At 44.3% G+C, this 16,421-nt stretch overlaps 1 protein-coding gene across 1 annotated transcript in view; it reads right to left on the reverse strand.

The window, feature by feature from the left end:
• Nucleotides 1-290: 290 nt before the first annotated feature.
• The window catches only part of LOC119462342 (glutamate receptor ionotropic, kainate 2-like), a 46,782-nt gene continuing 30,651 nt past the window's right edge, over nt 291-16,421 (reverse strand). Inside the window, exons 10-14 of the mRNA XM_037723685.2 lie at nt 14,100-14,623; nt 6,842-7,040; nt 6,060-6,273; nt 940-1,256; nt 291-470 (exon numbers count right to left, since the gene is read on the reverse strand). Of these exons, the coding sequence (XP_037579613.1) occupies nt 447-470; nt 940-1,256; nt 6,060-6,273; nt 6,842-7,040; nt 14,100-14,623 (1,278 nt within the window). The 3' untranslated portion in view covers nt 291-446. The remainder of the gene's footprint in view (nt 471-939; nt 1,257-6,059; nt 6,274-6,841; nt 7,041-14,099; nt 14,624-16,421) is intronic.

Genomic DNA, 16,421 nt, shown 5'->3' on the forward strand with positions numbered 1-16,421 from the left:
AAAAAAATATTGAAAATCATATCCGGTGACGAGAACCACAAAAGGTTCATGATTGTACTTTTACCGACGTTTGTCGATAGGTACTCAATATGTACTCAATGTAGAAATAAAACAGTGTGAAGCAAGGCAATGTCATCCCCAACTTGTCTATAGAAAAACCGTATCTTGTATAACTTGATAAGGCAAATGCGGCACGGAGTGTGAGTGCATATGTTAGGCATGTCAATGAAACTCGTGCAGAAGGGTATATGGTGCTTAAAAATTTATTAAACGTCTTTTGTACTCAGATTTTGTGAAATTTTCTGGTAAATGGAGTGGCCGACGCTGGCAGCTGGCAGTTCTCGACGGACGACATGATACTTGAACTCCATTATTAACTCTTCGTGGAGCCATGCATACTTCAAACTTTGGCACGAACAATTTGCTCATCCGCTTTGTAAGGCTTCTTACAGAAGGTGTTTGTCGGTGATCTGCAAAAAAAAAAAAAATAGAGAGACAAAAAGCGAAGAGTGGGCTATTAGTAGGCATCCAAGATCACCGTTCTTTTTTTTACTAGTTTAGAAAAGTGTTTTGAGACCGCAGGGGCTATGGTTCGTAGAAGATAAAAAAATATACAATAATCGGACAACATAGTTTTACCACTACCTTCTTTCGCCGTTGCTGCTGAGGCGGCATTGTGTACGGTTCTAATTCTGACTCTTTCAATTTCGTTTGATTAGGTATTGACTGGCGCTGAATGATAACCACGCAGTTGCCATTTTTTTTCAAAATGAGCGTTCCATAGTTAAGGCTAAATAAGCGCGGTCATTCAGCAGTGTTGAATATACTGACTATAATATGTGCCACTCTGACTTGGCGACAAATAAAAGTGGCACATAACAGCACCTGTGCGTATCGTCCCCGAGTGGACGTCTGCATTAGCACCAACGATGCACTCACGTCCACTGGTCGTCCCGATGACGCGCCACTCGTCGAAGTAGGGTGCCGTCGTTTCCGTGACGAGCGGGCCTTGAAGAAGAACTCGGCGAAGGCGATGAGGCAAGCGACGCCCAGCCCGGCGAGGAGGACGACGAACACGCCGCCCACTTTAGGCAGGCCCAGCTCACTCGCAGTGTCAGGCCTCGACGCAGCCGCATCGTCGGGACATTGCTTCGTTGGATCCCTAACCTTCCACCAGCGGTCCTTGAGCATCTGTAGGGTTCCACTCTCTTGGAGCCGCAGTATAGCAGAGGACAGCACGCTACGGTACGGGGACCCTGCGTTGGCACGGTATATTTTAAAGAAGTATTGTGTCCTCGAAAATTGAACAGTGTAAATAATGGTGCCCCTTCTGTGAGTATAGACATGTTAATGATACATTATTCGTGACAATCTCAAGGCTACTTGTTTGTCAATAGTTATATTCTGTCATTATATGTCCGTCATTACCTGTATAATGGTATTTTACTAACTATAAGAACTACTATAAAAGTATATGGGTATTAATGCGCTAATGTTTCATGTGTTAATGCCTACTTCCATCTTTTCTTTGGCTTCCAGATTCGGAAATGTAATTGTTCACAATAGATTACACTCTTGTATAAAGGATGATTTTGGATATTCTTCTATGGTGACCACCCCCTACTGAACTCTGAATAATCTATACTATCTCACATGCTTCTCCTGAGTTCCTGGATATCGTCTTCAAGGCCCAACGGCATAGTATAATTGGCTAATGAGAGCAAAAACGGGTGAATAATTTTCACCGGTCCTTACATTAGAGGGCGAAAGTTCTAAGGATGAAAACAACCATCATTGGTAGCGTGACGCGTTCCCGAAGTACATAGCATGTGTGAAAACATGTTAGGCTTTTACCGTTGCAGTGCACTAAACAGTTAATTAGTAATACAAAGTTTTAAAATAAAGAAAATCGCCTACTTTTTTGTAGGATGGACAGCAGCAGCATTCATTCTTTCTTACTTAAGAGGTAACCTGCTTATCGACTCAGTCATTTTCCCGTACGCCGCCACTTGACGGCATTACTGTGCTGGCTGCATGAGTTTCGCTTTTACCGTACCTAGCTTCGTTTTTAGGAACTCGTCGCGAGTAAGTCGAGTCACAAATACAGCTGACCCACCCATACCCAACATCGTTTACTTGCATCTTGCCTAGTACGTTGATCGTGTCCACCCACCAGCCAGGAATGGCAGGTGTGTTGACTAAATTCACCTCGACGTTTGCTCCGGCTGACCAGCAAACGTATGCATCAGTGTGACGACCGGTTCTCGGCCCGAGAAGCCGATTGGGCCGTTCCCTATCGAGTTCATATTTAGTTGGCTTCGAAAAAGCACGCATTTCGGCAAACGTAAGTATTTCAGAGCTTTCTTTGGCGAAGAATATTAGCCTAAAGTCGTATTTTATCTTTTATAAGATCACATACTAGTGGACTAGAGTTTGGTATCATCAAGATACGTCATAAAATACTTCTGAATAATACCAAAGCAACGTCAACCAACCGAAGCATGTTTTTTATTCTGCAATACACCGTAAATTAGGTTAATGTGATTGCTGCTTCCCCGCATTTTGTCGGTCGCGCTTCAACAAGAAAATTTAAAGCACGAATAGTTTTTTTAATAAAAGTTTTTGGGCTGTTCCAAGTAAATTACGTCGCGCTAACTATGCCAAGTGAAACAACTTGATTATGTCGCAACAGATGTGCATCACGTCTTTGATCTTGTTTTAAGAAAAAAATGGCTGTAGCATATACACCGAGGTTATATAGTTGCATCTAAGATTTGAGGCGCGATACCTTAACCAATGGCCCAGGAAAAGTTGAGATGTATAGCCCCACGTCTGTTTGTGCCGTTAAAACTATACTGATTTACTACAAGAAGCAATACAACACAGGGTCATTTTCATAAAACACTCCGCCGGTGCATAATCAGATACTAGCACTAAATTGCAACAATTACTTCATATATGCGCGTTCTGTTAATAATAATAATAATAAAGTTCTGCATGGTTACGCTACAAGGCCTGTATAATAGCTATGTAACTCTTCCTTTTCCAACTTTATTTAATCTATGCTCGAATGAACGCAGAATACGCCTCCATTTTTCTTACACCCTGGACAAGTAAGTGGAGTTCAGGAGTATACAAGCTTAACTTGTTTACTCCTGAACAGGAGTAGACAAGTCAGGAGTAGACAAGAGCAACCCTGCATTGAAAGAAGTTGTCTGCGAGCCAAGTCGCCGGAACAGGCTCCATTGATTTTCGCATGGTTGACTGCCCTGCGATCTTCTAAAACACTCCACACCCCCTTTCAGCCTCTTCCTCAATCCTGTGGCTTCAATGGCATCGCTTTTCGTGACATATTGCTCCTCGATACTGTCCGCAGCATCAAACAATAACACAAAGACAAAAAAAAGATACACAAAGCTTTTATTACATCTCCAGTGCGGTTGGTGTCGCATGCTTTTGGTTTGGGGGAACCTTATTTTGTGACATTCCATTAGCCCTTCTGCGTCACTGATAATATCGCAGGGCCACATGGATGCGGCAGTGCAATTGTTCTAGCAACTAGCGAGGCAGTCTTCAGCTGTAGAGCCTCTGGCAACAATGAGACCGCCTACAATAACTGGAGAAGACCATTATGTCAGGAACCTAGAATCCACTTATTCCTCTCGCTCGTTGCATCCAGAGAGCGTCGACATTGCCAACCTTGATGGCACGAGGTATAGCAGGAGAGGGTTTATTGACCAGTAGCCATCTCTTTAATTGCGTACGACGCGGCGCCTCCATATCCGCCTCCATGGCTGGTAATGGCTCTGCCTTCCAAGCGTATGGTTCATCTTGAACACACAGTCAAATGCCCTAGAAAGGGCACGGGACGATGGCTGTCTCGGTAGCTTACTTAGTAAAGAATGTGGGTTCAGCTGCATCTTTAGGCAAGTCTTTTCATCCAGTTTCCTTTTTCCTATTTTTCTCTATTGCACAATAAGAATGTGACATTTAGTCTCGCCTATGGTTTCTGCGGCTTCATTGTCTATTTTCTTCGTATGGTTGTAACTAAGGAAATTGACCTCATAGAATCCTCTTCTTCGCCTCTCACTTTCCAAATAATCTTAGGACAGCAGTAAACTTCCCTTATGCGTAATGACGCACCATTCTTTACCGTTGCAGTAAACGTGTATCAACATAGCACGTTTCATGTTTCTTTTTTCGAGGGATCACTGTCATTAGTATTTAGACGTCAAACCAACGAGGTGTCAGACGTGTATTTTCTTTCGCTGTGAGTTCTAGCACAGTTATATTTTCTGGACCGTTGTATTCAACCATCCGTACGATTTCGATGAATTGTTTGGGTTGGCATTAATAAAGTTTGCTTTGCTAAGCAGTTCTGAGCCAAATACCGGGCTATTCCCATAAAATCCTGGCTGCTTGTCGCCTTGTAACATCAAGCCTGAAGCCTAGCAAAGGAGAATAAAGCTTAGGCATCTTCTCGCTTGCTCGGGCACAAATTCACAACAATTCACAGTGGCATTCAAGTGAAGGACAACCTTGAGCATTGCTTATGTAGATATTTGTTCCGTTGTACTCCTAGGGGTTTTAATATACCGTGAAGGGCTACATTGCAACGGAGCTACTTAGCGCAGTCTTTGGCTTGGTGATGCTAATATATTGTTTTTGAAACAAACTGTTTCCTTGAGAAAGCGAACTTCTATTGCGATGGAATTTTAATTGTAAGAGAGAACAACAACTGTTGTTTATTTTCGTATGCTTGTGTACGTGGTATATATGCATGTATTTTACGTGTATGTATACAAGCTATTTTAGGCTATAGAGACTTCTTATACGAGGTTAAGAGCGTAGCGTGTTTGCATGGAAATTTCTAAGTATGGCGGAGATACTTTCTCTCGTTTAACGTGAGTTTCTGAAGTCTTATTAGCGAACATTTATTAATTGCTTTTTTAGATAAGCCATGAGGGTTGCTGTATAAATAGCAAATATGGAGGCTGTCAAATTATAATGCATTCCCAGATTTTATACATGTTCAAGATAGCCCGTAATTCGAGATGTTTATCATCGAAATTCCACGCTCAATGAAGGCAACATCGAAACCGAGCGCGCATCGAGCCTACATCACACGGAAGCATCCTGTGCCAAAGTGCCCAACGAAGTTTCAATGAAAGCGTTTTGCAGCAAATAATGATAAAGCACGTCGCAGCAAATGCTCGCCAGGCAAACGTTCGCGTATCAGTAGCGGCGACGACTGTACATGAGTTTCCGTTTGGAATATCATCGCACTCTTCGTCACAGGGCGTTCGCATGTGATATTATAGCAAGCAGGCCTTTTTGGTCTCCGGCGCACTCGGTTTCGATATTGCCAGAATTCCACGCTAAAATTTGATGATGAATTTTTGAAATCGGGTGCTATTTTCAACATTTAGGAATATGGATGCAAATAAGATGTGGCTGCCTCCAAATGTTCCAAATAGACAAGGGCCCCTAAGGCCTTGTTACGAAAGTATTCGAATTTCATGCAATTACTCTTCCGAAGCGCACATTGTTAGCAGCAAAGTATTTCTTCCAATCCTCGGAACTCCTCTGCTAAAATGGCATCGACAGCCATTCATTGCGATCATAACCTTTTATAAAAATTGTAGCAGTAGAAAAAAAAGGTACCCTGTCGATTGCGCCCATATTTCCTGTAATGAATATCGTGTATGAATTTACTTTTGTTGCTTTTCTATTGCCTGTTTTAAAATTTGGGTTGTATCTAAATCAAAATGCCTCTGAAAGGTCCGTGATGTGTGTATGGGAGCGTGGTCTTAAACACTGTCCGATGTTTGTCCCCATTTAATGAGTCTCCCATAGAAAGAAAGTGTTCTTTTTTTCTTTCTCCAACAAAAGTGACAGAGCGACCGACCCACTGACTGACCCACTGAATGAATGAATGAATGAATGAAAGCAGGAACCCGAAGAATACGTTCATGCATGTAGCAATCAACCAGTCTTCAGCATTGTCCGCTCACGATATTCGCATTAGGCGCAAAGCGGAAATGTTTCAATAGACATACCTTGAGGCATTGCAATGCCATATCCCTTTGAATCCAGAAGCCCTCCGACCTGCGTGAGTTGGCACCGACGCTGAACCACGTACTCTATGCTGGTGGATTCCATGAGGAAGGCGTAGCCACCACGATCTACGCGCTCAACGCCCTCGGCGTTGGACGACACCAGGTCATCGTTCATGGCATTCCACATCCTCTCGTATGTCTCGTGTTTAGAATCCTGCGTTATTAAAGTTCAATGAAATGCGCTTGAGGTGAAAAGACAACTCATACCATTCGTCTAGAAAAATACAGTCGGCGTCAAAAGCTTACAGTGGGTGAGATCTCAGAAAATACTTGATTTCCATGTATTTTTTGTGTTTACGCACTAAAATCATACAATGAAATGTTAGCTTATACTAATACAGGCCTTAAACCGGAATTTCCGGTTGCGTGCCGAGGCTGTAAAAATATGCAGCTGCATCTATGATCCAGAGGTCCACGAAATTGTGACGCGGAATGTACATTTGGGTATAGCTGCTTGGGTAATATATTGTAATAAAATTAAATTTGGAAAAAAATTAAATTTGAAAAAATAACGAATTCGGCGGCAGGAACAGGTCTGTTACCATTGAGGGGGTTGCATGTTTCATTTACGTCAGGCATTCATAAAAGCAAACAATCCGCAAAGAGAATAATTTTTAACATACTTGAAATGGCCCGCGAGCAAGTCACACAGACAGTGATTTATTTTCTTGCAGAGATCCTGAGATCAGGACAACCTGTGATAGGGCTCACTTGGTTTTTACCTTAAAGAAGGCCTCTGTGGATCCTGAGCGGACGCAGCCGTAATGAATCTCAGTCTGCTTAACCAAGTCCTCGGCGCCTTCTATGGGAGACCGTAGTCGCTCTCGAGTCAGGAACGATGCTAAATTAGCCGTGTATGAAGATACCAGTACGAACGAGAACAGCCACCAGGCAGCAGCAATAATGCGTGTCGACGCCGACCTGCAAAAAAGTCCGGTTCAGTGTTCGAAAATAACGCAGGCAAAAGGGTCACGTCGCTGAATACGCCTCCCCTATAAGAGCCCTCAAAAGCGTCACTGATGCTGTTTTATTTTGATAATTTGTGGCGTCGCTGTAAGGAACAATGAACAAGCAAAATATATTTTAAGGTATACGTTTCTGCATTCTTTTTCCGAGGTAACACACGGTCCGCAACTGCAGAGATGGAAGGTATATTAGGCGAGAAAATTGAGCAAATGCAATATAATAACTGTACTGTGAAATAAGGAGCAGTGGGGATGTGGCTATGGGAGCGAGAACGACGACGAGTGATAAACCTTGTTTCGGTGCTCGATCGGATGTGCTGCCTCTCGCTGCTTTATCGTTCTAGTCGCAAACGCTGACTTCCCCAAATGCTTTGTGACATTTGGTGGAGGTGCTGGACCTGTTGCAAACCTTGATCTCCGAAGCCGGAGAATCCCTGTCACACCTCCCATGCCTGAGGAGACTGGTCCTACATCATGATCCACCCCCGGCACCGCCTCCGGTCGTCCTTCATGGAGCGCCACGCCAAAGGGATCCTCCTATCTTCAATGGCACTGACGATCATGATGTAGAGGACTGGTTGTCATCGTACGACCGAGTAAGTACCCACAGCAAATGGAATGACGCTGACAAGTCTGGTTACGTACCATTCTACCTTTCTGGGGTGGCCCATCTTTGGTTCCGCAACCATGAGGCTGACTTTTCTACCTGGACAGCATTCCGAACGAAACTTCAAGAAGTATTCGGTCACCCTGCTGTGCGCAAACTTCGGGCTGAACAACAGCTTCGCTGTCGTGCCCAACAACAGGGCGAAAACTTTACCTGCTACATTGAAGATGTAGTTGACATTTGCCGGCGTATCAACCCAGATATGACCGAAGAGGACAAAATCAAGAACATATTGAAAGGCATAGACGATGACGCCTTCCAAATGCTCTTGGCAAAGAATCCTCAGACGGTGAACGACCTCACGACGCTTTGCCAGAGCTATGAAGAGCTACGCAAACAACGGCTTTCTACGCGCGGCGCTTCCGCTCCGGACGTCGCCCTTTCAGCTCTGAGTGATGGTGTCAGTGCTGCTCCTTCCAGCTCAGCACTCTTCGACCAAATCAAGCAATTTGTACGAGAAGTGGCACGCCAACTCTCTCTTCTGCCAGCCAGTCAAGAGTCAGAGTCTCCCTTGTCTCCCGATCTCCGTCAGGCGATACAAAACCAAGTCGCTATCGCTGTACCACTTGCTCATCAACCACCTTCTCCGCCTGTTCCACTTACGTACGCTGCCGTTGTCTTGAATCCAAGGCCTCCGTCTGCAGCTATTCAATCCCGACCTACCAGAGCCTTTCCCTCACCTCCACAAATAGCTGCAACATATGCACCTACAAGCAGCTACTAGCCGCCACAGCAGCCCGTGCGCCCACCTCGCCAATATCTCCATCAGTCTCAGCCTGCTGTTCACGATCCATGGCGCACCCATGACAACCACCCTATCTGTTATTCGTGCGGCCTGCCAGGGCATGTAGCGCGGTTTTACCGCCACCGCGGATGGTATCCTTCGGATTCTCCGAGGGCACCAAGAAACGGTTTCGACTCTCCGCTCTGTTCCGCTCCTGCCGCTCAGCCCTTCGAAGCCTCACCTCCTGCTTCCCGCACCTTCAATACCCGTCGGTCTACGTCACTCCGTCGGCATTCTCTGTCGCCGCTTGTCCGTCGCTCTGAAGCTATCCGAGAGGAAAACTAACGAACGCAGTTCCAGAGGCAAGAACTGCGATCTCAACGAACTCCTCAAGCCCTAATTTATTTCCTGCGAACGTCCTTGAAGTTTATGCAGAAGACATTGCTGTTCATGCGCTTGTAGACATGGGAGCAATACAAGCTAACATTAAGGGTTTCTTGTATTGCGATGTTCCCGTCGTGTATACGTTCTACTGCTGCGACACGTTCCGTTGCTCCGGTTGAGCCCCGCTCGTCAAAAAAAACAACAACAACAACAACAAAGAAACAATACACTGCTGCATCAACTCATAGCAACTCCTGTATGCGGTACGCGCTGTTGCCTAGCAACCGTGACACATGCGCTGAGGAAAGGTCACGGGCCCGTTCCAGGTACGCCTGCCTGCCCACATCTTGCGGGGCATAGACGCAACAGCTATCTCGGCAAATTCTTCGTGTTTAAGAGGCACCTTGCGAGCGGCCTTTAAATTTTAGTTTTTGGTGGAGCCTATACTTACCCCATGCAATGAAAACTTTCCGTTTCTCTACAGAAAAAAACATACAGATAAAGATCATGTAGCATCGTACTATTGCATGAATGCCCCGCAAGACACGTGGTAACCATCGGCCGTGAAGAAATGGTACTGAAATATACATGTGATGATCAGTGACAGAGTAAGTAAGTGAAGATATGCAGCCGCTGTAGGTCGTGGTGGCCATTTGCGCACTTGGTGCCAACTACACGGTGGCAGTGAATGCACGCAGTGTATTCTTGCGAAACAAAGGGGCATCGACGGCCGGAAACACGATACAACAAGTTCTTTCTCTGCACTGCTGACATCCGGGCGCGTTTGATGCCACTGCTAGCGTTGGCTACTTTGGTGCGCCGCCTTGTAGACATTGCAATTATCGTCGGTGCAACGTCACCTTAAACAAAATTGAACAGAGGAAACCAGAGAAGCGCCGACCAAAAATAAAATAGCTTTTTAACCGTTTTTTCTCTGCGTTTCGCAGTTTTTATTTTCAAATTCCGTCCTCCCGACCAGACGAATTGTCGTCGAACCATCGATTTTATAAAGAATATTGCGCGCTCTTTGTAAGTTTATAACAAACATTTGTCAAACACTATGGCACCTTTCGCTCTTCGAAACCTTCTTACCAAGTTTCTCTGCTATTGTAAGCCACGCCCATATTTTATCGCCTTTCGTACACGTCCATAATTTATGTATTACGTTTGAATACACTAGTTGGCAACATTTTTATGAAGTTCGATAGAACGAACTAGTGCTATTTCTCACGCGAATATGTCTGCAAGATTGGTATATGATATGCTCTGATATTTAGGTGGCTTCACGCCACCGCAACCATTGTATTACAAAATTCTAAATAAGCTTTGTTGTTTCGATTGTTTCTTTGTTTGTTTGTTTTGCGGCAACAGTTTTAACAAATACACTACCCGAGGCAGACTCGCTTGCCGTTGGTTGGGCGTCACTTAACGTAGATTGTAGCGTACGCAACTAAAAAAAATGATATGTTCTGTCTATGATGGATCTTAAAGCTTTGTCCTGCTGTCAGGAATGCAGATGAGCGGGCAGCTACAACACGCCACTTAGGCAACCTGCTTAACAAATTGAATGTATTTATTTTTTATACAATGAAACAAGTAACTAAGAAATAAACCAGCATGGTTTATTGTTTCACTTTTAAGTACCTTTCTGTTATTCTCATGCACCGTGTTAACTCAGGGGTTGTGCGGTTGAGTGGGTTCAATCCCGACCGTAGCTGCTGCATCCTGGTTAGTGCAGAATGCATGAAAATAGGCTCGTGTACTTTGTATTCTACACTTTAAACACCCTCAGGAAATGAAAATTTATTCTGGCACCCCCTACTACGGCATGCCTCATAAGCCGATCGTGAGTCGATCGGCTAAAAATTTATCTCAATATATATATATATGCATTTTGCAGGCTACTTTCATCAAACTAGCTAGAGTTTCGTGCATATCTAGCGATTGGTTGAGCACTATTTAGTTCTTGCACCAGAAGTTACCCATTCGCATTTTTCATGCGTAAAACTCAGTGTAATAATTATTTCTAGTAAACAAATAAATGCTTCAAAAAAAGGTAAAAGGGTGACAATGCTAAGCAGGAAGAAAATGACGAAAAAGCTGCAAGTGTAATTATTCCCTAACCTCAGTGTGTCCTCAGGAATCTATCACATTTTTTTCGGCACTCATTTTATTTCGTATGCCTAGGAATGCTTTAATAATTCAGTTTACATATGTCAATTTTTACCCAATTGTGAGCTATTTAGTACGGCAACTACTGACTTAGCTACTGACACATATCTGTCGTCACTACATATTTGTACACTGGTAGCATGTAATGCAACAATTAGGAAATAAGAAAGCTACAGATAGCCTACATGCACATTAGTCCATGTGCCTGAATGTACTGGTTCGCATGCGCAGCAATTACTGCCACATATTTAGTGTAGGAAATGCCACAAGTTGTACATTGATTGTTTTAGCACTTGCGCATGTCTGGCATATTTTGTAGGGTTGTGCTCGCATCTGTTAATGTGAGCCATTGACTTGATGTATGTCGAAGCACATGCGTTGTGGCGTCTTTAACGCCGTTAATGCGGACACATTTTCGGCTGAATGCCTTGCTACTCTGGGATTTCTAGCAACCACAAAGTACATGAAGCTGCTCAAGATGGATCTCAGTACGGAATTTTTAGAATATATTTTACAACGGCCGGCATTTTGAACATGGCCGAAAATATGTCTATGAAGAAAGGGGTCGCCTCTCGGGTCTGCTGCTTCAACGGGATAAATTTCAGCGATTGGATGACCCAGCAGTAAGATAAAAATTCCATGGGTGTACTTCCTTATCGGTCTACGAAATTATACCATCGGCTTAGACTGAACGTAGCATTCACGAACAAACGCTAAGGTTGCACAAACGATCTTTATTACCATATCTGTGGCCGTTTATAGATGTGTAAATACATATTACTTCAATGTCTTTGGCAACTGGACGAGAAATTTGATCTTGAGAGCCAAATGGAAATGACTTGTCACGTTACACTAACGTTACGTGCTAAATTAAGTCTTATGGCCTGCTTTTCAAAACAGCCGCAAGCCTCACATTTATTTTCACATAGGTTCCAGAAACGGGCCTCCTTGGAAACCAGTAACCAAGGTTCCCACTATGATGTAAACAGGCCTAAATTGTGTACCATCATCTTTTAACCCCTTTCTCCTCCCTATGCATAGTAACATGCTCGCGGTCATTTTCATGCCGGCAAAAATGTCTGCCTTCCAATAAAGAGCTACCCTCTCCTTATGTGCACAGTTTTGTTGGCTCACCTCTGTATTCTGTAAACGCTAGAGGTACGTTTTACCGACGCTTTGTGCAAGCTGGTGCAGATGACTGTAGTGCACCGCACAGAATGACGTTGTGTGCGCCACTTGGCTGACGGGACTACAGCCATTCAGATCAGACTGCGCGTCGCCAATATTATTACAGAAGTATTAATAGACGAAAAGCTCTTGACTTTGTACTTGGCCTGACTTCGCACCAACTGGCTGTGCATAAATGCCCTTGCCTGAAACTAAAAGCCTACGTACGACTTTCTTTTCAGCAACAAATCTAAACAAAGCACTGGTAAATGCACCGCTATAGTTACACGAAAAAACTGGCTTTTACGTTCCAAAACCCCTATCTGATTATAAGGCACACCGTATTAGGGGACTCCGGCTTAATTTGGACCACCTGGGGTTCTTTAACGAACACATAAATCGAAGTGCACGGGAATGTTCTGCATTGAGCATGTTCTGGCATGGCCGGCATTTCATCCCACGACTTCACGCATAGCAGCCCAACACCATAACCACTAAAGAACCACGGCGGGTCACTATTGCGCACTACTACGCAGCCTATGAAGACAACCTCTTTACGCATATACTACTGCGCGGAGACTGAGACAGCCTAGATCGGGAAGTATTGTAACTTGACCTTTTTTCCGAAAAACTAACCTTCATTACCCAGGGCGACGACAACAATTCGCTGCCGTCTCTGTAGCAAAGCTTCATTGTCGTCGGTCGCCATATATGTGTACCGACAGCCCGACAGGCACAGACAAAATGGCGCCACACGTTTTCAACGCTAGCCTGCTTGGCTGTCATCTACTGATTACACTCTTCGAGACTGCTATGTATAAAGTGTATTTCTCATGTGACACTTCTGCTAAAAATGGCTTCATATAGGTGGGCCGAGCTATTATTCTTTTACCGCAATAAAAAAAATGGTGACTTGCTACGCTACCTACACTCGTGTAGCCAGCTGAGGTAGAAAAATAGACCTGCTGCAGACCAGAATTTTTCAGCGCCTGCAGGGGGCACTCATCTTGTTCTGGGGCTGAGGGAACAGGCGAACGAGACTAATACCGCTCAGCATGTACAGTCGCCATCAATATGAAGGGGAACAGATAATTTTTTTTTCAAATGCCCACAGGGGCTGAACAGATATGCCCTCCATAAACTTGTTCAGTGATACTAAACCTTGCAGGGAAAAACTTTTTTTGCATGAAGCACCTAGATTTGAACTTAAGCATCCTGAGTTAGGGTAGTTTAAAAACAATTTGCTGTCCCCTTTCATATTGGCGACGACTGTACAGCTGCAGCGAAAAAAGATTAGCCCAAGTGGCCGATGGCTGGAGCAGGGAATTTGCGTTACTGCGTGCTCTTGTTCCCGAGCACACTGGCATCTAAAGTGCCACATGATTAATGTTTCAAAGAGGCACTCTTGTTTTCGGCGTGCTAGGCCACAACAGCTTCGCGTGCCGCAATTTATCGGATCCGGTGATCGATCACTTGTGCTTAGCTGCCGCTGCACCTGTCACGTGCGCTGTCCACAGCTGATACACGCGCAGCGCATGTGACAGATACATGCTATGCGGTATTCTACTCGCAGCCCCGGAAAAAGATTGCTGCACCCTGCAAGGGCTGAAAAATTCTTGTCTATACACTAATGGGGTCTGTTGGTTCGAGGCTTCCTTCCTTTTTTGCCAGCATTTTATTTCCTATTAAAGACTCCTGTACACCTAATGGCTGTCACCTGCAATAACGAATGATTGCGCAACTTTCACGCCGCTAAGCGAGTGCGAAGCTCCACCACAACAGCACGGCGGGCAGAGAGCATAAACATTGGCACATGTTTTTGAGCACATACAACCGACAGAATACGTGTGCGCACAAAGCTTGCAGCTTGCTCTGCGAGCAAAAGAAACAAAAATACTCACCTCGGTGAGGTGTTGCATCCCTGCCGCATGATAGCACTCATGGTGAACCACAAACTGTTGAGCAAAGTGAACTGGGTCTTGGTGGGCCGCATTTTGGCACGCTTTTTCTCACCAGTAAATATCCTCTCGCTGTGGCGTATCCGCAAATCGTCAGCTCGTCCAGCCATAATAACGTCGAGACCCGCACTGCCGTATCCACTTCTACCAACACAACCGACGTCACCCCGACTCGGACTTCCTTGACAAGACCAGCAGCAACGCTCCCCGGAGACATGGCTACTTTTCCACCGTGCTCTTCCAAGGCGGGCCACACAGCACAGTAGCAGGCTGACCACGACGTACGCCGCCGCCACGCACAACCACACATCTGTGGAGAGTGGAGACAGGAAGAACAGAAGCGACTGTTCTGGCTGGGGTTTCCTGTAGAGAATGCCCACTCCGAGAGTCATAAAAGGCATGGTGAAATCCACAACTGCTTCGCGTGCGTACGTGATGGTAAGGTCTCCAATCGCCAGATCAGCCTCCTGTAATAGCAGATGAAAACACATTGCTTTGTTTTTGTTTATGATAACGTTCGCGTCAGTCGTTTATGCTGGTTAGCTGAGCAACGAATTGTTAAGAATGAAGAATGAAACAGAGGAGCGAAATTCCAAGGAGAGTTCACAAAGAAGAAAGCACCAGGAAGTGTTTACCAGGGCACATGGGTGATTGAACGTCATGTATATGGGTATATGAACACCGTTCATACCGAGAACTTCAGTTTGTAGCGTTTGACATCAACTTGATAACGCCCAAATTCATCTTCAGCTACGCCCGTGCGAAGCAAGTGCTCCATCTTCCCCTCCCTCACTTTGGTCAAAGGCGAGTGATCGGCCCCGGTGCGTGCCTTGTCCACTTTCCTTCCTCATTTATTGCGTCCACCCGTGCTGGCAGTGCTGTCAGATGTCACTTGGGCATACTGAAACCTAGCAGCTTGATAAATCACTGACCAGCATAAAATTTTGGTGCTCTTAATTACGTCATGCAGCTATAAGTTGCACTAAGAGGAACGTATTTGCGAAAGGGTTCGATTTACTAAGTGTTATCTAGTTGGCACGAATGTACGTGAATGTAGGCTATTCCTTAAGTTGAGATTCTTGCTGCTGGTCACTCTCCGTTTTGTTGAACATAACTTAAACTAAGTAAGTATTACATCACAAACCTTGTTTCACGTGGTTTTCGCAAAGTAAGTAGAACATTTATCGCAAAAATTTTCCCGTCCCTTGGTGCAATTTACGTAGAACAATATAAAAAGTGTATATCCACGATTCTCACTCTCAAACGAAAAACTAGAAAATAAAAATTAAATAACAATACTCATTCAATTGCACAATGTATATTGAGTCTATTAATATTTCCACTTTTCTAATAGAATTCTAGAGCACATAAGTTATTCTTTCAAATAGGCTGGAGTGTAAAAAAATAAAAAGTATTGATCTGGCAGCCTAATGTTTACTCCTAGAAATGATTAGTCCAAGAACCCGCCTATGCAGATGCTGCTCTATTTCCCATAACAAGATGGTTTAAAGTTTAGTTATTCGTCGGAACATTTTGTGTGCTATTAAAATGCATAATTATTTTGAATGTTGTTTGTTCTTTCACTTCTGCTCGCTGCGAGGAATTCAGGTTCGAAATACTGAACGTCCTGAATGATGTGACTTTTTCTTAATTTTCCCAGTGGAGGAAAAAGAGCACACAATCCTGTCGAACGAACTTGAAGCTATTGACCATATCATACCGCAAACCTCCTAGAGCTAATAAAATGAACTGTTTTGAGCCTCTGCCAGAAACTTAGGAATGAGGAGCACCCAGCTCTGTGATGCATGGGCGTTCCCGTAGATAGTACTTACGTGTTTCGGACATGCTCAACAAAAACATTGGATGAGGAAAGTTATGGCACAAAGGCAGACAACAAATTCTGAATCTTACTGCGGTCAGCCCAAGTATGAACACAGGGCTGCTGAAAAATTTTACAGCTACCGTAATGTATGCATCCGGCTCAACCGACATTCAAAAGGCAAAGATATCGGACCCGTTTACACTCTCACGAAAAATCAATACTATGCAAATGTAGACACAGCGACCGAAAGACAACCTTCGAGAAGTCCTGAAGAATCTTCTTTCCACTATATTCTGGGCAGTATCACACTCTAGGGGGTACCTTGTAAGGCGACTCTTGATAATATCGACAATGTTGTTTTGCAGCTGTAAGCAAGACAAGTGAAAGATTGGTGGTATATTTATAATACGTAATACTCTTCTGGTGATCTAATGGTCTAATGA

Source organism: Dermacentor silvarum, chromosome 8 (genome assembly GCF_013339745.2).
Source record: "Dermacentor silvarum isolate Dsil-2018 chromosome 8, BIME_Dsil_1.4, whole genome shotgun sequence".
Classification (NCBI taxonomy): Eukaryota; Metazoa; Arthropoda; class Arachnida; order Ixodida; family Ixodidae; genus Dermacentor; species Dermacentor silvarum.